The 25,083-nt window shown below is 44.7% G+C and overlaps 1 protein-coding gene across 2 annotated transcripts; it reads right to left on the reverse strand.

Annotated features, from left to right (window-relative positions):
* Positions 1–2,181: 2,181 nt before the first annotated feature.
* On the reverse strand, positions 2,182–15,389 carry tbx4 (T-box transcription factor 4). Of its 2 annotated transcripts, XM_029001819.1 has the most exons (9): positions 15,246–15,389; positions 12,664–12,809; positions 12,413–12,507; positions 8,448–8,567; positions 7,165–7,312; positions 3,926–4,078; positions 3,600–3,688; positions 3,285–3,520; positions 2,182–3,203 (listed from the first exon to the last, which is right to left on the reverse strand). In XM_029001819.1, exons 2-9 carry the CDS (start codon positions 12,805–12,807, stop codon positions 2,530–2,532), a joined length of 1,659 nt encoding a protein of 552 aa, XP_028857652.1. In that variant the 5' UTR covers positions 12,808–12,809; positions 15,246–15,389; the 3' UTR covers positions 2,182–2,529. The 2 variants fall into 2 exon arrangements, with proteins under 2 accessions (XP_028857652.1, XP_028857654.1); XM_029001821.1 differs by lacking the exons at positions 12,664–12,809; positions 15,246–15,389 and having other exon boundaries at positions 8,448–10,789; positions 12,413–12,477.
* Between the last annotated feature and the right edge of the window lie 9,694 nt (positions 15,390–25,083).

Consider the following 25,083-nt stretch of genomic DNA (forward strand, 5'->3'; position numbering starts at 1 on the left):
CATGTGACCCTTCCCTTGACCTCTTGCCTTGAACCCCACCAGAATCCCCGTGTTGCTTGACCTTCGCTATATACTCCATCGTTCCTGGTTCAATCAGATTAGTATATAAAGATGTGTAGGCCTGCTTTGATTTGTTACGATCATGTCATCAAACGTCACGAGACAGAAAATGAGCCTCTGATTGGTTCTTCTCTCCCGCTCTCCCAGATTTGGCTGCTTCCGGCTGCGGTGCAGCTTTGCTCCCGGATGAGGCATGCAGACGTGGACTGAGGCTGTGATTCGCGTTACGCTTGTTAGAGCAGCCTAATGAGTAACACTCCACACATCCCTGCACTCGAGATTTTCATTCAGGCTCAAAGATATGGAATTTGTCTTCTTTTTGGAATGTCAAGTCCACATTTGTGTGTGTGTGTGTGTGTGTGTGTCTGTCTTTTTTTTTTTTTTTTTTTTATTCTGTGCATCTGAAGCCAACATGTGAAACTCATTGGCTCGAGATTTGTTTTATAGTTAGATTAGGCCTGACACTGCTTAATTTAGAGTTAGCTGGGTACCCAATGTCTCTCTCTAAGCTTTCTGAATAAATCATTTAAAGTTTTGAAGAGCAGATGATTCTGATTATTTGTCGACCAGCATCAGCTTTGCTGTGGTTATTAGAATCCGCAAAACTGTATTTTCTATGTGTTAATTGTTCCAGAACAATTTTAATTATTCATTTGCATCCTATCAAGCAATGTCAACTGTAAATAGGAAGAAAAAACAATTTCCCCACTCCAGCCTTGCCCTGCCACGCCCCACCCCCCCCCCACATATCCATCGACTAAATCTAACAAATTGATCACCTGTTGAACACTTTTGTGATTCTATCAAAGCAGCCTGGTCTCTGCTACCCATCTGCTTCTGAGCGCTTCCACAGGCTGGTTAGGTTGGAGAGCCTTTGGAGGCTTCCCAGAGAGGCTTTGTGATCCAGGCCAGTCCTGTAGCAACAGAATATTGCATAATAGCTGGCGTCTGTGACATCCATCAATTTGTACCTTTCTGGTATCTTTAAATGCTGCAACAGCTGTACTAACTGTGGACGCTACAGATGCCGTGAAACTGCAAAAACTACCCGGCAATGAGGTAAGATTGTTCACTCAAGTCGAACCCATCTGACATTCAGCCAAAACACAAATGTGAGACCAAAAAGCAACACGAGAGCATTAATGAGGTCTAACCATCTCCACCTGCATCCCAACTTCTACAGATGGCCGCTTCAGAGAACAGACCTTGTGCGGTGAAGCCAAGTGCCAAAAATCCGGTGTCTTCAGCAGGTGTACAAAAATATTCAAATGGTCAAATAACTTTATTCATTCAATGTGTCTGTAGAGATCAAATGAGCTCAGTTTTTATTTATTTGTCCTGTACATCTTGATGGATGATGCACCATTGACTGATGGAGAAATATGGACAAATCTAAAATCTATTAACTTCAGAAGAGAGCGGAGGGACCATTCTACCCTGAACATCAACAGATCTTTTGTGAATGTTGTAAAATGTGTAAAATGACAATAAAGCTCAACTTGAACTTGAACTTGAATCTTCTTTCCATTAGCTTTTTATTTTTTTTTTTTCTCTCTCATGCCTTCTAAAGCTGTTTTACATTTTTGGTCAAGTAGGGATTTTTTCCAAGTCAGTCATTTGGGTGCTGGATTTAGGCAGATCTCTCAGTTCCCGTCTCCCTGTGGCTTAACATTTGCTCCTAAAGCTTCCATCTGGTTGCAGGGGAACTCTCTGATGTCCCACTACACAAAGCGCACAAGGACTTTTTAGCCCAAACCTAGCCCTAAATGCCCATGTCTCAACACTTTCCTCTGGATTGGGGCTTCATCTGCATCACAATGGAGATCAAATGGGCTCACTGAGGCTATTTTGTCCCCGATAGTGAAGAGAAAATGTCATTTAAAGCTCCAACATAGTTACTTTGTAAACTACATGTAAGTTAATGTATTAGTATTTACATGTTATTCATTTAAACTTATTTATCCCACCCATTCATTGTGTGGTAATTTTGAGATATAACTGCATGGTGCATCAACTCATTAATGAACAGGTATTTTGCTTTTATCTGTATTTATTAAGCATAAAATATACATTTTCATAGACTGTATACTTTAAATGAATGAGTAAAAATGATTCATTACACATATTCAAACCAGCATTTAATGCATAAGAGAAAACAAATGGGCTTCATCAGTACATATTGTGCTTTGACACTGAAGAAATGTAGAGCATCATGATGCTTAAAATAAAGACAACATGCTTTGCATAATACTATTGCTTGGTTAAGTACCTCTATTGTCACAATCCTGTTGGCATCAATACAGAGTTTGCACAAAGCTCAGTGCATGAGCTGAACGACTCCATTCTTGTCTTTATGCTCGCTATTATGGCTTCAGTGTGCAATTCAGCAACATCATGGCTGTATAGTCACTTAATCTCGTTCTCTGTGCTCCTTGAGGCCTCCTCTGCGGACGCGCCGTTCTGCGCGCCCTAGCTGTCAGTCCAGTGGGCTCCCATGCTGCTCAGCCCCATGTGATACTGATAGGCCGGCTCACGTGCGGAGGCAGGGCTTTGAACTGGGAAACCTGTGAAATCTCTGTGTGGGCGGAGGGGCGAGCCAGGCTTCCTGTGGTGATAGAGGGCATGGTGGCCCTCTGTTTCCCGAGGACCAAGGCGAGGGGGTGAGGAGGAAGAGGATGGCGTGGGGTGATGATGACTTCGCTGGGTGGCTGCTGCACTGAAGACCAAGTCCGGCGGTGCTGGCTGAGGACACTGCATGGACGGGGAGTGATGTGGCATGGCGGAAGCGGTACTCGCAGTGCTGGAGAAGTGGGTGCCGAAGGGCTGGTAGGGCATGCCCTCCATATTCTGCACGCCGTATCTTGGGTAGGGCTGCACCGACGCCCACATGTTGCAGTTCAAGGGCGGGGGTGGCAAGTCTTCAGCGCCTGGGGCTCCAGACCCCATGCCAGGCTCCCTGTCCACTCCCCCATACATGCAAGCCTCCCTGGAGCCCAGTGCCTCACCGCAGTAAGAGTGAGACACCAGGGGAGGCTCGTAAGAAGGAGGAGAAGAATGGAAGTAGTGCTCCTCCGACACTGGCTGGGCCGTAGCTTCCAGGTAAGGTCGCTTGCAGCCGAACTCCAGGTGCCTGTTTGTGTTCTCTGTGAAAAAAAATTGTTTCACAAAACGTTTCAATAAACCAAACGGTAGCTCGGCGGACCGTTCGGATGGTCAACACGTACCTCTGTGTTTGAAGCAGTGGTACAGCACACCAGGATCACGGCTGGAGCCGAAGGGGCTGCTGTGGGCATCCTGGGGGCTGCTCTTTGGCCGAGCGAACCCGCCGTCATACTGGTAATGGGAGAGCACCTGCGGGTGACCGTTCAGCAATCCTGATCCCAGCTTCCCACTCAGGTGGCTGTGCGTGGAGATGAGCCTCTGTCGCACGATGTTCTTGGAGATCACAGGGTACTCTTTCCTGAAGAAAGGAAACCAGGAGATGGGCAAAGATCAGTCAAACACTGCTGAGGTCTGATCGCTCTTTTACGTTTGCCTACCCTTGAAGCCTGGATACACGCAAGTCTCCTTCATCACTGCCACGGAACCCCTTGGCAAAGGGGTTGTTTTCAATCTTCAGCTGAGTTATCTGTCATGAGACATAAAATGTTTGAATAATGAAGCCCTCGCCTTACCAATGTTGGCTCTCTGTAATTGAAAGCATGTGATACGTCGGTTTCATGCAAACTGGCACCCCGGTATTCTGGCCATATATCAGCTGACTGTGGCACTCATTAAGATTTAGGAAGGATCTTCTGCCACATATAAATCATTGTGTCCATTTGTTTGCTACCCGGGACTCCGGACATATAAAAATGGCAAATACCTTGTGGTTCTGGTAAGACGTCACAGAGATGAAGGCTGTTTCTTGGAAAACGTGAGTGCAGTAGGCCGTGTTCTTGGAACCAAAGGCATTGTTCTCGTCTGCCTTGACAATGTGCAACCTGGGCTGGTACTTATGCATGGAATTCAGGATGATCTGCGGAGATAATGAGAAATCAGGATCGCGTTTATTGGCAAAGTGTGTGAGCGAGCACATACAAGGAATTGGATTCTGTTCGATGGTGTAAAACACAACAATATACAATATAATGTAAATGTTATATACTGAAATTACAAAGATTACAGAAATAAAACCACAAGTATACATAAAGTGCATTTGGAATGTGTGTGACAGTTCAGTTGTGGCCGTGTTGGCCTAGCGGTTAAGGAAGTGGCCCCGTAATCAGAAGGTTGCCGGTTCAAATCCTGATCCGCCAAAGTGCCACTGAGCAAAGCACCGTCCCCACACACTGCTGAGCTCCCTGGACGCCTGTCATGGCTGCCCACTGCTCACGGGTTGGGTTAAATGCAGAGGACAAATTTCATTTCCTGGTCTGAAGCCTTCTAGGTCGTCTGCCAGTGTCTGTGTTTAGGATGTGAGGGATCTGTGATGACCTTCCCTGTTTTTTTCATGGTTATTGAGATGAATAACAGTCTGTTGCAGTCTGTTCTGTTTAGTGTCTGCTCCATGCCACACTGTGATGGAGGAACTCAGGACAGAGTCAATGACCGCAGTGTAGAACTGGATCAGCAGCTCCTGTAGATCACTGGACTTCCTCATTTGTCTCAGGAAGTATAATCTTCTGATGAGTCTTTTTGAGGATGGAGGAGATGCTTGTCTTCCATTTCAGGTTATGGGAAATGGTGGTACCCACTCTTTCCATAATGCACCATTGAATAGATGGAGTAGTGCGAGTAATATAGGGTTACTGTACACATAAATTACACCAAACTTGGTACTGAGATCTACATATTCATTCCATTCCAGTGTTCCTGACTCTTCCTGCCTCTTCCTGGCTCTGTCTTGTTCAATGGGAGGGAATTTGTTCTCAGTGGGAATGCTTGTAGCCTTGAGTGAAGATGAGGGGAGTTTCTTTAATCTGTTGTGTCTGCTCAAGGTGCTCAGGATTCATTGGCAATAAAAAGAAGTGTTTGGCTGAGAGTATCAGTGTCCCAGACTACCAGAATTTTAGCGCAATACAAAATATGCCAAAATATGTTTCTGGCTCCAGTACAAGAACCAGGACTAATTTTGCATGACACATTTAACATAATGATGTCATGTTTAATTTGAATTTTTTTTTCCACTGTAGTTCCTTTTTGCATGTTGCTCAGTGTACTCTCTGGACTTTGGGAGTCTCGGAATGGCCCTGTGTTGAGTGTTCAGTGGAGCGTCAGGCCGGGGTCATCCGTGAGTACAGCTCTGTCAGTGCCAATGAGTATCAAGGTCTTCCCCCACACCCTCCAGACTCACCCAAGCCCAACTGAGCCTCCCAGCTGAGAGGGAGGAGGGGTCAGCTTTTCCCCTGCGCCAGCCTGAGAGTAGTCTGTAGTAATGGAGCACAGAGGGCAAGAGCAGGTTAAGCACAGGCCCACTCTGAACTCTGGACGTTTGAAGCAGACAGCTCCCAGACAGCATCAAGCAGGAACGGGGCCGGTCAGAGATGCATGTGACCCTTTATCCGCTCCCCCGGCTGGTGTCTGTGCGGTAATGCCATGTGATATTATTCACGGCGCCGAATGCAAATCCCGTCTAATTGTATTGATGAAGCTGGATCAATCCAGAGGTGTCGGGTGTCTTTAATCTCCTCGCTCTTAGTTTCAAGGCAGTCTACCTGTGCTACATGTGCGTAAGACCAGCTGTGATTAGTCCAGCGCTTGGATCGTGAGGAGTGAAGTAGTATCAGTGCTGTCATCAGGCCAACAGTAGCAGAGGAGGCTGAGTTCACAGATATTTTTACTACTGATGTTGAGCGGCCTTTAAGCCTGGGGACTGAAATTAAGCACGTTCTAGAACATCAGTGGCCACAAACCCTGGTTAGCATTTTATTTGGGTTTTGACTGCATTAGCCATCAAATTGCTAGCAGGACGTCAGGACTGTCAAACTGAAGATATTAATTCAACAAAAACAAATCTATTATGTTAATGAGTGTATTATATGGTCTGTCGTAGTGGGCTGTGGTCGTAGTGGGCGGGGACCAGTGGGCCAACCGCGAGACTGGTGTCTGGTGTAAAGGCGGCGTGATGAGAGGCTCTCCCAGAAGCCCTGGTGCCCCTGCTGGTGTGGGCGTCAGCCGGGCTTAGCTGCCTCTCTCCGTGCTCATTACTCGCCCTTATCACTACCCAGGCGCTCAACTGCTCCTGACAGCCGGACCTAGCGTGGAGCCAACAGGTTATGAACCTAATGAGCTCCTCCTCTGACGCGAGTGCTTTGGACAGGCAGTCCCTGGGTCGCTCTGGGCTTCTCCACCGTAGACGCACTCTTCACCCCAGCCGAGCCGAATACTTTTTTTTTTTTTTCCTCTCTTCCTCTTTCTCTTTTTCTCAACGTGTCACTGCTCCATTTACCTTAAAACACCGCTGACCTACTGTGTACCAGCGAGTCCCCCCCGCCCCCTCCGTCTGCTCTATTAGTGTTAGCCTTGCTCAACTCATATACGAGTCTGTGTGGACATAACTACATAACCAGTCTGTTTCTGCTGTGTATTGGCATCGGTCCCATAGAGCAATATCCAGTGGAGGCTGCGGGATCGCCCCTGAGAACGAGGCCAGAGTCTCTGGCCAAGTAGCCACTTAAGTGATATTAAGCGTTTAATCTCCCAATAGGGGTGGGGGGAGAAGTATTTTACAATGGCTGCCTTGCCTGTTATTCAGAATTTTCCCCAACGAGAGTAAACTGGCTTTTACCCTGGAGAAGCTTAAATATATCACTGCTTCTTTCGTTTTTTTTTTTGTTTTTTTTTTTTTACTTGTCAGGATCCAAAGTAACTGCAGGAAAGCTCCTTACCATGGTAAAAGGTAAATAAGGGCATATACAAATAGCCTTGTGTGAATTTACTAGAGCAGACCTTCCTCAAGCAACCAACATTTAAAGACCTCCTGAGGCAAACATCGCCACCGGATGGAGAGTCATGCCGTAGGCATGTGTAGATGCTCTCACCCCCCCTTTTCTCAGTGGGGTGTATACTGTAATGTCTGATAAAAATAGCCATTCACCCACACCCTCGACAGACTCCACTCACGTGCCCGAAGGGGTCTAGGTGGTTGTTGGTGAGCTTCAGCTTCTGGAAGGAGACCAGCTGTCTCATCCAGTGAGCTCCAGTTGCAGGTGAGTCTGGGTGGACGTACAGACGCCCGGGCATGGCTGGTTCAGCTTTTCCCGCCACCATCCTAAAAAAAAAAAAAAAAAAAAACAAACCTTTCTAAGCATGACACGAACCTGACATTCTCAACCCATAGACTCAGGGTGACTGCTTTGACCGTAACATCTTTGTTAATTATGTGCCTGCAAGGTGTTGCTGAAGAACTCCAGGCCCGACGCTGGGGAACGCTGAAATTCCAGGCTATTCCGCAGATCTTGAAAAATGGCTATAAAATGCTGGTACTCTTGGAGAACCGTGGTGGTGGGATTTGAAAATGTTCTTCTCTGGATAACAGTTGTTGCTTTTTAATCCCAATGCCAAATGCAGGTTCGGGTAATAGTCCCTTCTTCTGAGGACCCACTCTACGGCTGAGGGTCAAACAGAGGCCAGCAAGGCTTCCCAGTTGCTTTTAGCCCCAGGGGTTTGACAGGCTGCGTGCCAGTAACCTGGAGTAATTAACTGTGTGTTAATGACAAGCCGCAGCTTCTACTGCGAGGCCTGTTGTGGTGGAACAACTGTTAAATTGAAATGTTTTTTTTTTTTAATTACAATTTGTTTTGATAGATAGATCCAACTACTGCCATTTATACAAATATAACCGATCGTAATAGTTAACCGATAACAATAATAACCGATCAAACAAATGCAATTATTTAAATTACTGTAAAAAAATTATTATGTAAACCTAAGTGATTAATAAAGGAAATAAATTTGACTATAATATAGAATGACCCAATTTTTTTTTTTATGTTCATAAACAGATAGTAAAATTGGAACATGAACAAGCCATTCTTTTCAAAAGAAAATATTTTTAGGAATGGTGGTGGCCTAGTGGTTAAGGAAGTGGGCCCGTAGTCAGAAGGTTACCAAGGTGCCACTGAGCAAAGCACCGTCCCGCCCTCCCCGGGCGGCTTTAATGGCTGCCCACTGCTCACTAAGGGTGATGGTTAAATGCACATATTACATTGTGTGCACTGGGTGCTGTTCCCTGGTGTGTCACACAATTAAACACTTAAGAATGCATTCGCAGACTCCATTCAAAGAAAATAAGTCTGATTTCTGTGTTCTTTTTTTCATAAAATAAAAAAAACAATAATATAAATTATGTAAAATCAACAGCAACAAGACGTTACCGAGCTGCCTACGATGGTTTCAGTACTCACCACTTATTGTCACAGAACTTGTAACGGTGGTCATCAGCTGGGACAATGTCCGCTAGCAGGATGTACTTTGTTTTTGGATTCATCCCGGTGACTTTCACTTTGTAGCTGGGGAACATCCTCCTAGAAAGGAGTGCCTAAAACATTACTACCGCTGAGCTTAAGAGAAAAAAAAACGTTGATTGCATCTCATGAGTATTCATTGATCTGAATTTGTGTAAAAAAATATATGAATACCTTTATTCATTATAGCACTTATGATCATGGCCGAATTTTTGCATTAAACCTTTTGCAGCTCAAGGACTGTATAGAGACTTTTATTTTGAAAGCACAAGGCAGTCTCAGTTCTTGAAATATGACCATAAATGGCCCCTTTTTTACAGGGATTGTGGATTTCAGCCCCTTGGGTTGAAGTGCGTTAGCTATGTCGTGTGGCTTATTGTCTTTTACCTGGAACAGATTTTCCCTTCCGGTGGCCTAATGAAAATCTGAGGTGTCCATGTAACGGCCGAGCAAGATCTGCTTATGGGTTTTACGAAGGGTCTTAGCAAGCCTTAAGTGTACGAGCCTCACAGTTTGTGTTTGATGTAGGCAGATGAGTGTGTGATTAGTGGCTCGATAATCACTAAACCTGTGCTTAAGATGGATAAGTCTTTGTAAGAAGCAGTTGAGGTCACTTCCAGGGAATATCAAGGGTGAATCTTCTGAGAAGACCCAAGGTGGAGACAGGTGGCATTAAAGTCCTTAACATAAGTGTGAAGCTGGCATGTTGTTTGGGCCCAGCACCGAATTATAATTCAAATAAGATCCCAAAACTGAAACATTTCTATCTATCCCTTCTGTAACCCCAAAAATGAAATCCGGGTTTGTGCCTGGTACTAATTTGCTTTTAGGCAGACATATATTTTTGGGGATTGACTCTGTTTTGATGGAGCAGCTCTGTAAAATGTGGGAATTCGTCTTTGCTCATGCACACACAGGAAAAAAAAAAAAAAAAAAGAGTACAGGATGACAGACAGAATATGCTAATATAGCAGACATGGTTGTAAAACACATCAATGGAGCTACCTTCCATGACCTCTTCCCGAAAATGGCTCTCTTTTTCATCCCATCTGCGTCAAATGGACTTGCAAAAGGAACCTATGCCCTTATAAAACCTAAGTGCTTTTTAATGGCAGCCGAGGATGGACAGCGCTTTATACAGGAGACGTGTCATGCCCCTTTAAGAACGTCGGTTTATCTGCTGGTGCCTCTGCCAACAGGTTCAACCTGCACCGTGCGCTAAAAAGCTCCCTGTGAATATTTACAGGGTCCCACGGCTACAAAACTGAGGATGGCTTCACCCCTAATGGCCCGTGAGAGGTCAGGGATTGCAAAGGAAATGATCTTTGTGTCTCTGTGGTCCCGCTCTGAAATCCAATCAGAGAGCTCACGCCTGGCCTGCTCTGTCCCAGGACAAACTCTCTATCACACCCGAACAGCAGCCAAGAGCAGGTTCTCTTCTTCTTTTTAATTCTCTTAATATCAAAAGCAAATGCAAACAGCCAAAGTCAGCACTGATACTAATCTGAAAGGGACACAGAAATAGTTAAACACACAAATAATACTGATTAAAAAGTGTGAGCAATGTTGATGTTGATGTGCAGAGTTGTGGTAGAAAAACTGGAAGTAATGAACTCTCTCCTACAAGCAAAAAAAAAAAATTCTTGTGGCTTAGTTAAACGGCGGTTTAGTTTTATTTTGCAGAGTACTGCGTGCATAAAAAATCCTAAAACATTATAGATATATTTTAGATATTATATAACTCTATGCAAATACAGAATTATATTTAATTATGCAGGCAGTTTCAGAAATAGCAGTATTACGTGATATATTTTATTTCCAGTTCATTTTATGTTATTTACAAGTATTAACTTGTGACTCTATAATAAATCGTGCAGCTTTTTAACCTCTGACCCCACACAAGTAATTGTCAAGGCATAACTCCAAATGCAGAAATCAGTCTGCCAACATGCCACCCTCATTCTGTAACGTCCTTATTCAGCCACTATGGTTCCTTTTAGTTGGCTGTTCCATGCTAAACTTTTTTTTTTTTTCTTCTGAAAAAGGCGAATATCGTGCCATGTTTTGCTGTGAATACAAGGAATACTTTTCATCCTGTCCGCACTCAGCTAGCGGTGGCTGCTGTGGATCACATGGCATGTCTAAAAGGGCCTTTTAGTGGCTCAGCCATCCTGACGCTGTTTGTGTCAGTCGCCATGCATCTGCAGTAAAATGGTGGCTCTGCGTGGCCTCCACGTCCTGGCTCGGTTGTGTGTCTGTGCTAAACTGGATCTGCTCTGGATCTGTGTGTGAAGGAGAGGAGGATTAGAAACGGCAACATATTACAGATCGAGCCGAGTGGCCATCCATCCATCCATCCATCAAGAGCCAGCTGCACCGCCGGATCGAAAAAAAACTCCCCTTATCGTTTCCGCTACAGATGAGGCGCACAACGCCCGTCCTAATGATAAGAGGAGGATTTAGGACCTGTCCGGTGATCCCTGTCCCAGTAACGTCCCATCGGCCAGAACCACCCTCACATTTGTTCTTCAGTACTAACACCACGTTCTTTCCTTCAACCCCCCATCACGATACCAACAAACGCAGAGAGTGACCTTTCAGCGGCCAGTCAGTCCTGAGAGGTCGACTGCTTAGTGAACCATGTGGTAAAATAAAAAAACCTGGTATAATAAAAAAACAACATTAACATTAACTTCTGTTTAAAGGTTTAGGGTAATTTAGAAATGTTCTAATTTTTGAAAGGGAACATTTAAAAAGTGATAAACAGTGATTTTTTGTGCTGTAAATGACTTTGGAAGCTGGAAATGGCTGTTAATGTGGGAATATCTGCAGAATAATTACTTCCAGTTGATGCTATGCTGTATTATTTAAAAGCTTCATCACTGACGACCCTTTTCAATTAATTTAGGAGGGCCGAAAATACTTAGTAGAGCACAGTATCTAGTGCAGCATATGTGGGTTCGACGACATCATTATTTCAAAACTTTGACATGGAATACTTATTATTCTGTTCTAATTTTTCCCGGAAGAAAAATGTATTACTTTTGAACAGTAGTGTATGTACATTTATAAAATAACTATAATAATACCAGTAAGGGACTATGTTTGTTTGTAAATGATTTGCTCTTTCGTTTTTTTTTTTTTTTTTTTATACCTACTGCCTGCAAAATCGACTGTACCAAATGAAAGGACGAAAATTGCCGTGTGCCAGCCTGCGAAACCAAAATGTCCGAGTGACTGCAAGTGAGTGAGCAGTCAGCGGGGTAACGCGAAACCCGCCTGTGGCCCCATACATCATCTCCCCTTTTAATAAAAGCAGCCGTGGCAGCGACCTGATGACTTTTTGACAAATTGATGGTCTCATGGCCCTCTTGATTTAATATCTATTTTTCGCGTCATACAAAATGTTTCTGGAAGGGGGTCTTTGATTGACGCGGGCAAGTTAAAGAGCGCGGCGCCGTAGCTGAGGCCATTACGCGCTGGCGTGCGTAGGCCTTGCGGGTCCCACCGTAAGCCCAGGCTCGTTTTACCTCCGCAGCTGTGTAACCAGGCACTGCTTAGCGCTTCAAAGGCCTGGAGGATCCCCGGTGCACTCGATCAGCCGGACAGGGGGAAGCCCATCTCTCAGAGGGCTGCGGCATTAAAGGGGAATCGCGGTGACCTTGTACGTTTCGCATGCAAACGCGCTGAGAAATGGCCAGCGAGACTGGCAGATAGAGCCGACTCCTCTTCTGGTTAATGTCCGGGGTCCTCCTCCTAATCCGCGGGCCACATTAAATCTAGCACACGGCAGCCATTTGTGTTTCCAATTACATATTCGTGGGCGCAGGAATCCAGCTCCGACTCAGAAGCTCAGATCAGCACGCTGATAGGGCAGCGATAACGTTGCAATATGTTGCTCTCACCTCCCAGCTTTGGTGATGATCATCTCTGTTCCCACTTCGTGGAACTTCTTCCACAGCTCGCGTTCGTGCAGCACCACCTTAATGTTCTCGATGTTCTGGAATCCAAAGGAGAATGCTGTGAATGTCGGATCTACAGAGATGATTGGTTGTCCTTGTTGTGAAGCATGCAAGAGCATCATTTATTCGAGTGAATTGAACTGGTTTGTTGAGCCGATGTGACACGTTTCAGTCGCACCCTGAACGCTGTGTACCTGGTCAGGCTCATTGCTATGTGGGATGCTGGGAGCTGTAGGCAGACCCATATGTGTGGAGTCGGTGGTGAGCTCAGGAAGCCCTCCTGACTGGGCTGCACTCAAAACCTCATCCGTCACACCAGAGACCTTCTCTTGGAGCATTTCTGTGTGGAGAACAAAAATAAATAATATTAATTGTATATAAATACACATTTTCCAACAATTTGTAACTAGAATTAAAATACAAAATAAATACTTACAGATGTTTTCATAGTAATGTGAATGAGTAAAATGAAAAGATTTTGTAAGAAATATTTTAACTTAATGTATTTCAGTCATTTCAGTTGTAAACTATAGAGGTAAACTTATACTACTAAATAAATGTATTTCATCCAATCCCTATTAGCAATATAACTACACAATTCAATACTAAATTTAATATAAGCAAGCTGTATTTATTAATATATAAGCTTAATAAGCTTATATATTTAATATATAAGTAAGCTGTACAGTTAGATATTTTTTTGTTTGTTTAAATTAGTTTTTATATAAGTAGCTATTTCATTTATTAAATAAGTTTTCAATGGAAATACAGTCTGCAAAATATAAATGATCATAATAAACAACACATCAAATATTTAAATAATATATATATATAAATTTTGTAAATTGCTTGATATTTCTTTATCATTTTATTATATAAGCAGGGATCTGGATCAGAAAAAAATTATTCAAAGGAAAATTTTATGGTCACTTAAGAAATATCAGATCGATCATTTACTTTTACTTTATAAGCAAAAATTTAAATCCGCCATTGCATCATTTGTCTTTTTCCGTGTTATTTACCATCGTTCATAAACAGTTTATAAACTGCAGAAATCCCAAACAGGAAGGGATTTCAGCTGATAAATGTGTATATTTTTCTACTGAATCTTCTCCCATGTGGTGTACACGTGTTGAAATTAAAATGTGCCACTGACAAACTCAGATTTGAAAATGGAGAAACAGGGCAGAAAATGGATCTCGAGTTGGTCACGACCTACATTCAGGACAAAAGCAGCCGCCATGTTTTTACCTCGGCCATTTTCCCAGCGAAGAGCGTATACATAGAACCAGCCGAATATGAGTTAATAATAATTAAAACCTTAGTAGTGAAACCTGAGTGCACTTCATGTTCCATAATGGTTCTCATTACTCAAATGCAGACAGATAAGAAATATGATATGAGGTAAACATTAACATTTGCATTTTTTGAAGTGAAGCTCATTGGCATAAACACGTTGTGACCTTCGCTTCAAGGGATCCGGGACCCATTTGTTTTAAGGAATTGTTTCATTAAATATTTATGCTTCCCACGTTACTGCACCCAAGTTTTATGTAACAGGGCCGCGCGGGGCCGCTTCCATTAGGCGAGGTCGGCGTCGGGGCCCGGCTCTCACGCCTCGACGCCCGGGTTTTACGCCCGGCCCGGCCTCCTCTCTCGCCGCAGCGCTCGGCCCAGCTTCTCCCCGACCTGCGGCGTGTAAACAGCGTGAGTGCGCCGCACTCCAGATAAAAGGCGGCGGGCCAGACGTAATAAAGATAAGGGCTGACAGCTTCCAGCCCAAAATGCTCTGTTTAAGTAAGGCCGGCGAGCGCGGCCTGTGTTTACATCCGCGTCACTCTGGACATATAATCCGCCAAACTATGCGTGGCAGACGCTGCTCTCCGCACACGGCTCCTGGGATGCTGTTTTGCGCGTCCGCTGAAGGGCGGCCTGGACGTGGAAGGTGAGGAGAAGCGCCCTGCTCCTGGAGGATCGGACCGGAGCGTCTGCGTGTTTAAGAGAACGTCTCTTTTACCCTTTTTGTGTATGTCCCTGGCTTTGGCTAAAAAGCTCCAGGTATGATGCATGTTATAAAGCCATCAGAAAATGTAAACGCAGCGCGTTTATGGATGTGGTGTTCTGTTGTACGAAGCAGGCCCCCGACAAATACCCTACACGCCTGTTAACGTGTGCACGGAAGACCTCCAGAACTTCTCCGAAGGCCTCCTGTAGGGCCCACAGCGCTCATTCCCAGCACTTCCACGAATATACTTTTCATTTGGATACCCAGATCGTCCTCACAAATCGATAGGCTGTTGGGAATTCCGTAAAGTCTAAATATAAAATATTAAACAAAAATCTTCTGAATAGCAGCATGTTGCATTATTATTGGTAATAATACTAATGACAATAATGACCCAGTTTTTTTGGTGAATAATCAAATCAAATGAATCAATGAATGTGTTAATTCATATTTCCAAGGAATCTCGATCTCTTTTAATTTTAGAGCTCCTCTTTTTTTAACATTTGCTTCAATAACCACGTTATTAAACGAAAAATTTACCTCCCATGATACAAATACGATATTTCTCGGCCCAGACGCAATTCTACTCTCGACCTTCTCGTTCACCAACGAAATGATGCGATTGTACTTGCGATTGTATTATTTAACTGCGTTATTAACATGTAATTAATGTTATAATACGCCTACAACACGTCCGCTAATGAAGTAACGTGTGATCGGATAATCGCATCACCGCGATGCCCCCGAGTCTGAACGCGCCGGTCACGTCACCTCAGCGGCGGTTATATGCGGGGATCCTCCATGTCTCTCCGCGCCGCGCCGCGCCGCGCTTCCTCTGCGGTCCAGGCGAGCGGATTTATCCCCGCGACGCCGCCGGAGACCAGAACGACACCGCGCGTCCGCCACGGATGCGGTTCGGGGGCGCAGCGCGCGGTGTTTTCACGGACGCGCGCGCGCGCACACACACTCACATACACACGCGCGCGCGCGCACACACACACACTGACACATGCACACCCACACATACACACACACACACACCCACAGATGAACACGCACTCACACACACATACACATATGCACTCACACACACACACACGCACACACACCCACACACGAACACGCACTCACACACACATACACACACACCCACCCACAGATGAACACGCACTCACACACACCCACACACGAACACGCACTCACACAGACACAAACTGACACACGCACTCACACACACATACACATATGCACTCACACACTCACACACACATACACACACACGCACTCACACACTGACACACACACACATGCACACACACTCACATACACGCGCGCGCGCACACACACACACTGACACATGCACACCCACACATACACACACACCCACCCACAGATGAACACGCACTCACACACACCCACACACGAACACGCACTCACACAGACACAAACTGACACACGCACTCACACACACATACACATACGCACTCACACACTCACATACACACACACGCACTCACACACTGACACACACACACATGCACACACACTCACACATACACACCAAAACAATTCAACTCAGCCCCTCGATTTGTAAAATGCTGGCTGAATATTACTCCCGCCTTCTGTCATTGAGCTGCTGACGGTTCTCCTGATATTAATATCTCCACTTTACACAATTCTCTGTAACCTCCACAAGTACACACCTTCTCATCTCTACTGAACTTTACATTCATCGTTTATCTGCTCAACTCTATACACATTCACACCACACCACTGATGTCATAATTATATCTCCACAACCTTACCGACATTCTCACTTACACGTCTGTCACAACTAGATACATCTCCGTATTATTTACAAAACTCCACACGTCCATATTTCTGCACAGCTCGGCACCCATTCTCAACTTTATAAAACTCTACACATCTTCAAACTTCCCACCTGTATCCAACTCTACACACGTCCTCAATCTCCACATGTTCACATCTCCGCATCCCAACCCAACTCCACACAATTTTACATCTCTACCCATCTCCAGAGATACATACATCAGCAGACTCCAGTACAGGATGGATTTGTCCTGATCCTGATTGAAGTAAAAGTGAAGTGATTGTCATTGTGATGCACAGCACACAGTGACACAACGAAATGTGTCCTCTGCGTTTAGCCATCACCCTTGGTGAGCAGTGGGAAGCCATGACAGGCGCCCGGGGAGCAGTGTGTGGGGACGGTGCTTTGCTCAGTAGCACCTTGGCAATTTGGGACTTGAACCGGCAACCTTCTGATTACGGGTCCGTTTACTTACACACTAGGCCACCACTGCCCCACTAATAACCTAATGTGTGTTAATGGGGCACTGTTTATAGGGCGCTCTGTAGCCTTGTGGGGTGTGTTAACGTGACACTATGTAGCATTATGGAGTGTATTCATAAGCGTAATTCATGTGTGTGGGGGGGTCTCATGAAGCCCACAACAATCAGATCCAGCCAATATGACCCCTCCCATACAATCAAACAATTCTGATTAATTAATAATTTGTTATTAATTAAGTAATTCATTAATTAAATGTTCATTTTTTTATATGTTAATTTGTCACATATAAACAATCAAGTTATAGGTTGCTTACATGTCTGATCACACCAGTGGATTTTTTTGTGGATTGTTACTGAGGTGCACTGTTGCAGGATTGATTTTGAATGCCACCTGTATGGGGTGTGTTAACGCACCGCTCTGTAACGTTGTGGGGTGTGTTAACGCGCCGCTCTGTAACATGGTGGGGTGTGTTAACGCGCCGCTCTGTAACATTGTGGGGTGTGTTAACGCGGCGCTCTGTAACGTTGTGGGGTGTGTTAACGTGCCGCTCTGTAACGTTGTGGGGTGTGTTAACGCGCCGCTCTGTAACATTGTGGGGTGTGTTAACGCGCCGCTCTGTAACATTGTGGGGTGTGTTAACGCGCCGCTCTGTAACATTGTGGGGTGTGTTAACGCGCCGCTCTGTAACATTGTGGGGTGTGTGAATGCGTCGCTCTGTAACGTTGTGGGGTGTGTTAACGCACCGCTCTGTAACATTGTGAGGTGTGTTAACGCACCGCTCTGTAACGTTGTGGGGTGTATTAATGTGTCACACTGTAATGTTGTGGGGTGTGTGAATGCGTCGCTCTGTAACGTTGTGGGGTGTGTTAACGCGCCACTCTGTAACGTTGTGGGGTGTGTTAACGCGCCGCTCTGTAACATTGTGGGGTGTGTTAACGCGCCGCTCTGTAACATTGTGAGGTGTGTTAACGCACTGCTCTGTAATGTTGTGGGGTGTATTAACATGCCGCTCTGTAACGTTGTGGGGTGTGTTAACGCGACGCTCTGTAACGTTGTGGTGTGTGCTAACGCGCTGCTATGTAACGTTGTGGGGTGTGTTAACGTGCCACTTTGTAACGTTGTGGAGTGTATTAATGTGTCGCTCTGTAACATGGTGGGGTGTGTTAACGCGCCGCTCTATAACTTTGTGGGGTGTGTTAACGCGCCGCTCTGTAACGTTGTGGGGTGTGTTAACGCGCTGCTCTGTAATGTTGTAGGGTGTGTTAACGTGCCGCTCTGTAATGTTGTGGGGTGTGTTAACGCACTGCTCTGTAATGTTGTAGGGTGTGTTAACGTGCCGCTCTGTAACATGGTGGGGTGTGTTAACGCGCCGCTCTGTAACATGGTGGGGTGTGTTAACGCGCCGCTCTGTAACGTTGTGGGGTGTGTTAACGCGCTGCTCTGTAATGTTGTAGGGTGTGTTAACATGCCGCTCTGTAACGTTGTAGGGTGTGTTAACGTGCCGCTCTGTAACGTTGTGGGGTGTGTTAACGTGCCGCTCTGTAACGTTGTGGGGTGTATTAACGTGTCGCTCTGTAACATTATGGGGTGTATTAATGTGTCGCTCTGTAACGTTGTGGGGTGTATTAATGTGTCGCTCTGTAATGTTGTGGGGTGGGTTAACGCGCCGCTCTGTAACGTTGTGGGGTGTGTTAACGCGCCGCTCTGTAACGTTGTGGGGTGTATTAATGTGTCGCTCTGTAACGTTGTGGGGTGTATTAATGTGTCGCTCTGTAATGTTGTGGGGTGTGTTAACGCGCCGCTCTGTAACGTTGTGGGGTGTATTAATGTGTCGCTCTGTAACGTTGTGGGGTGTATTAATGTGTCGCTCTGTAACGTTGTGGGGTGTGTTAACGCGCCGCTCTGTAACGTTGAGGTGCGATGTTGAAGGATTGTGTCTGAACGCCGCTCGTTTTGTGTAAAATATGGTTGCGGTCTTGGAGTAAATGGGTCGGAGCGGGAGGCTGAAAGCTCCGTAAATCACCTGAGCACTGCATGGCGCCCCGGTGCGGCACGTGATGAAGATCAGCGTCCCGCCACAACCCTTCATTTGATCTGAGGACTGAGTGCGCGGTACGAGTGGATGTACATGCCGCTCAGAGCCTGTTCTGTGGAGGCTGGAGGTGGTAAACACATACTGGGAAATATAAAGCAATGAACCACATAAATCATACAAGAGGTGCTGTGGACAATATTTTCACCAATATGGCCGTATTTCATCATGAGAAAATTTCCTTTATTTTATTTTATTTATTTACAAATGTAAGCACTTACCACTATGTAACAATAGGAAAGGTTTTTGATTTACTTACTAAAAATTAAACAGCAATTTCAATTTCTAACATTTATCAATATTATTATTATTAAAAAAAAACTGTTTTTTTTTTATTATAATAGCCATAATAATATATTTAATATTGATGTTGTTATAAACATCATCACAATAGTAATATTATAAATAATGATATTTTTTTAAATCACTTTATTATTATATCGCGTTGCTACATCTGTATTTAGTTTTTAAACATTATTATTGTAGGAGCAGTGCAGACTGACATTAATCGCTGCAAACCGCGCTCCTTTTTTCGCGCCACTTGAGGCCTTCCTGCCCCTGACCGCCTCCTCGGCCTCGGACCCGGGACCAAATCCCCGTCCACCCAGCGAGTGGGGGATATCGGAGGTGTGGAAGATGTTCGTTTATCCCGCGACAGCATCGTTTTTTTTTTACGTCCTTTTATCCCTCGTCGGTGACAGTAAAATTAAACGTGAGTCGATTCGACTAAAGAACCATCTCTATCCTCGGGCCCCGAGTAATCGAAGACGGGGTTTAGATAAAAGTATTAAATAATAATAATAAAAAAAAAGATTCCTTACCGTCTTCCCGGAGCCGCACTGCACCTGAGCGCCGCACGACCGAGCCGCCTTCTCCCGGGGAATTTCACGTCCCTCACTCCCACCGTCACGTGGTGTGGAAATTGGGAACAGGAGTGGGTTTAATGTGACCCATCAGAACGCAGTCCCAGCTATAAAAAAAAACGTTTAACACGACACGTAACTTGACGTGCGTCAGTAATATTTCAGTAATATTTGCTCCAACGTTTCGTTAGGATTTTAATAATCCAGGATGAGACGCATATTCGCCGAAATGCTGGATGTTTAACGATTTGTATGATTCTTCCGTTTCTAGCAGACAGAAAAACATTTATACATAACTCTAGTTTTATTTCTGGATATATTTCTATACATCTTCTTGTCGTTTTGTACAGTGGTGAGGTTTGTTCCTTGTTTTATCTCAGTAATGTTTCATAATTTTGTGATAATATGGGCATGAGCGGGGTGATATTTTTCTCCCGCGGGTGTGAAGGTGAGGCGAAGTGTTGTTCCCACCCAGGACCTGGTGCCCATGTCTACATGTCCCCATGTCCCCATCTCTACTGCAACGCTGCCTCTCTCTCTCTCTCTCTCTCTCACACACACACACACACACACACACCACATGCGCTTCATTCATCAAATATGCGTGGAGGTGGGGAGGCACCCGGTTTTGCCCATCACGGCTCCACTGAAGCGTCGTGGGTACTGAGCGGCGGAAATGACGTCACGGACGGGGGCTGAACAACAGAGCCTGCTTCCATTCCTCGAATTAAGAGACGGAGGCCCGACTCTGCAGCGCACACGCGGGCAAATTTACACCAAGGGGGTGTGGCCTGCAGTCAGAGGCCCGGGAACCGGGGTTTTTATCGTGACACCCCAGACTACTGTCCGTAATCACATCTCCAGATGCAAAAAAAGAAGCCAGAAGTGCGTTCATGTCCGGTGTGTCAAGACTCTAGACGTTACTGGTTACCATGGACACAATGTCCTCCAGGCTGGTGGACATCACATCTGAAATGTGCACCAAATTTCTGTTACCTGTGTTCTCTTAAATATAATACTGGCTCGTGTGGCTTATTAGTTAATTAATAGTTTGTGAGATATACACTATTTTAATGAATTTGGCTAAAATCGCGCAAATTATAATAAACGTTACTTTTTCATCCGTTGGATAAAAAGAAAGTAATAATGCATTTTGTAGTATAGCAATGTATGAGTATGATGGGTCGGATGAAAAATCGATATTTATATTCGGTTATAAACCTGCTTATTGATCAGCGGTTCTGCGTTATTGGATTTTTTAACCAGTGTGAGCTTTGAAGGCAACTTACTCCACGGGGCAGCGACATGATAAAATATGCTTTAAAATATGTGAATGTAAATAAAAAATTCTAATGGAATACATTTTGGGGGGAAGGGCGGGTGTCGTGACGTCAGCAGGTTTCTCCAGGTTTCTTATTCCTCGGTTATGAATTTTTGCAATAATCCTCCTTCTTTTTTGATAAATTCACATCTACCTCCTTATTTTTATTTTTGGTATCTCTACTATCTCAACCTGACACTATTTCCTCCATTTTACATAGATTAGGAGGTATTATATTTACCAAGGTTAGCTGTAGGCGTCGGTTCCCATGTTCCAACTGAATTTACTTATTTTTTCAACTTTAAATAATATAAATATTATGCAATAATTTTAGTTTTATTACAATAAACCATTAGGAATATTTAAATGTAAGTGGCAGTTGGAGTGTAATGTATAAGAAATGCATATGAAAGTTAATGCCTTTCCAGCAACTCATGTCCAAACACTCACTAATGCAAGGTACATTTTAACATACTAAACATGCTCCTGATTGTACCTGTAAAATATTTAATATACTAAAGACAATCCTGATTGTACATATAATAACTTTAATATACTAAACACGCTCCAGATTTTACCTGCAATCACTTTAATATACTAAACACACTCCTGGATGTACCTGTAATAACTTTAATGTACTAAACACGCTCCTGATTGTACTTGTAATAACTTTAATATACTAAACACAATCCTGATTGTACCTGTAATAACTTTAATATACTAAACACAATCCTGATTGTACCTGTAATTACTTTAATGTACTAAACACGCTCCTGATTGTACTTGTAATAACTTTAATGTACTAAACACAATCCTGGTTGTACTTGTAATAACTTTAATATACTAAACACAATCCTGATTGTACCTGTAATAACTTTAATGTACTAAACACAATCCTGATTGTACCTGTAATAACTTTAATGTACTAAACACATTCCTGATTGTACCTGTAATTACTTATCACTGTAAAATATTGAAAACCCGTGATATGCTTAAAGCATTCTTAATATATTTTTGTAATGGCAAAAAGCAAAGCACCTGAGCAAAGCACCGTCCCCACACACTGGTCCCCGGGCGCCTGTCATGGCTGCCCACTGCTCATCAAAGGGGACAATCACTTTCCCTGTGTGAGCATGCGCACTTAAAAAAAAGTAATGAGGTTGTTATTTATTCTTATTTTAAACGCATCTGCTAATTAATGATTTATGATTATTATTCGGCTGAAGCAGCATGCTATGGACGTGCTGCCATTTTCCTCTTTCTTGTGCTAGTGTAGAGAGCGTGAGGAGGAGAGCTGATCTATCCGGAAGTTTTCATTATGAGCCAGAAGACCCAACTGATCCTGGATCAGTTCGCTTTTTCATGACAGGGACGGTTAGTCTTTGATGAAGGAGAACGTTGCCTCTGCGTTTCCTGAACGATTCCAGTGGAACCTTCCATGTCACGTGATTCCGTCCGCTTCGTCGGTCGGCGTTGGCGCCTCCTGCAGCGTGAGAGCTGCCGGTTTCCGGGCGAGTCTCGGAGTCTTCAGTCTCAGCGGCGTCTTTTGTCTCCTCTCCGCTGAATGGAGTCTCTCACACTCAAAAGATCCCTTTTGATCTGCTGTGATGAATCGTCTGATTCAGTCTTCGCGTTCGTACTGTGGATACAGAAGAACCCACTTGCTTGGTCACTTGGTGTGTGTGTGAGTGTGTGTGTGTGTGTGTGTGGGTGGTTGTGTTAAGGTAGGGAGTGTTACTTCATTACTATTCACCTAAAATGATCCTACAGATCAGTGTTCGCGTATCATTTTTATCTTCCAGTAAATGGCTGGAATGGGATCTTCCAGCGCAGGGTGTTATGGGATGCATGTCGGCAGGTAATATATTGGGGTCAAATCTTGCGCAAAATTGTCTTTATGTGAAGTTTAATTTCACGTTGGCGTATTAAAAACATGCCGATGACCTTGTTGAAAGGGGAATTATTGTGACATCTAGTGGCGGCTGGTGGAAGTGCATCTGTTTTTTTTTCTGTTCACATTAAAACACTGTTCACTAAGACACTTGTGAGCTCGTGTTAAGAGCTTGATTGTTATCAGTCCCTCTGACTGAAATGGTTGAAAATTATTAAATAATTGATGCTTTGCTTTGTTGTATAATTAAATATAATGAGTGCAGAATTGTGTTGAAATCTGATTTTGGGCCCACAATTCCTGGCGAAACCTTTATGATTGTAGAAGGTGTGTTCATTGCTCTGCACACGGCCAGGAGATGGTGGTGGGTTTCCGACTGGGATGAAGAACCTGTGATCAGGCTGCTTGTGCTTGTAGAGAAGTCACTTCCGAGGACCGAGTTGTGGCGCAGGCCAACGCTGACATGCCGCCTCCGGAAGACTTACGCAGAACAGAAGTTGAAAATGTCTTCCTGAATCAGTAATGCGAGTGGGTCGCACCATGGGACTGTGGGACCGGGAAGCGGTTGCCTGGTCATCTCCTTCGGGCCTCCCGGGGTGGGCCGGCCTTTGTCTCGGACCGCCGCTGGCAGTGGAGCAGATGCTTTACATGGGCGCTCTGCCTGGGGAGAGGGGGGGTCCGCGGTGCTCTGAAAACTCGGGAACAACGCAGAGCGACTTACAGTCAGTAGTTACAGGGACAGTCCCCCCCTGGAGCAACCCGGGTCTTCTGGTTCATAGGCCACTGTGTTACCCGCTAGGCCACCACCACCCGTCCTGCCCCTGCTGCTCACCTGTTCAGGTCTAGGACAGAATTCTGCATTCCTGCGCCGTCCTGGGCTCCTGAACATCGAGAACCGCTGCTGGCTTGGTGTTCTGACGCGGTTCTGACGTGGTAACGGAAAGCAGAGAAAGTCCGGGCCCCTCTGTCCCCGTGGCCCGCTGATCAGTCGGCGGCTGATCCCTTCGGACAAGCGGTGTCGGGTCGAGCGGCTCGCTGGCTTAATCGAAGAGAACAGGCCGCAACAATGGGCTCCTAATAAACCGGGAGCTGGTGATTGTGAAGGGTGTGGGGGGGGGGGGGGGGTGTGGGTGGTAATTAGGGGCCGCGGCGCTCGGGGTCTGTCGCGGTGCGAGCGGGTGCGGGGAGGCGCCGTGGCCGGCAGGCAGGCGACAGGCGCCGGCCGCTGGACAAAGGCCTGTCTGCTGCCAGAGCGTTTAGGCATCCCGGCTCACCCCCCGCCCCGCCCCGCCCCGGCCCTCGGCCCTTTCCCCAGCGTGGGCATGCGCACCATGCGACCGGATCTACTTTTTGCATACGTGCGGGGTCGGTATTTACATGAGGTCGCAGGCCTCAGCTGATCGAAACACTCGGGCCACATTTGCTTGTCTAGAAAAATAGATGCGAGAAGCAAACAGCGTGTCGGGTTTCGTGCTTGTTGTTAATGTAGCTGGAGCTGGAAATTCGTCCCGGACCAGGATCTCATTACAACCCTTAAATACCCACCGTATCATGGACAGCGATGGACATTATTTCACTGTTATGAGTATTGTACTGTTATCATCAATTTATTAAAGGCATTCAATGAAGAAATGAAAGAAAGCTCCTCAATAAGAATTAGTCAATTCGATTGTTATTTGTTTTTGTTTTTTTTGTAGTTACTATTTAAACGTATTTACTACACATTTCTGAATATTTTTTTATTCATGTAATTTTGTTTCTAGAATATTCGATTCGTTTTTGCATTGTAAAACTTTTTATTATTATTATTATTATTATTGTTATTATTATTACTATTATTGATTTCATGACGACAGGGGGCGCTCTACGCCCAAGAACTTCGAGAAATACAATACATTTTTATTTTATGAAAAATCATTTGAGTTTGTATGCCATTTGTGAACAATGGGATTTTTTATTTATGTATTATAAATTTTTTACATTTCCCAACGAAACGTTCCCTTTCAGCACGAAAAAGCTGATTTAATAAATAGAACCAATGAGTAAACAATAACTTTCAACACATCGTTTTATTGAAACTGTGAGAAAATAATAGTAATTAAAAAAAAAAAGGGGGGGGGGAGACGGG

This window comes from Denticeps clupeoides, chromosome 13 (assembly GCF_900700375.1).
Source record: "Denticeps clupeoides chromosome 13, fDenClu1.1, whole genome shotgun sequence".
Taxonomy (NCBI): Eukaryota; Metazoa; Chordata; class Actinopteri; order Clupeiformes; family Denticipitidae; genus Denticeps; species Denticeps clupeoides.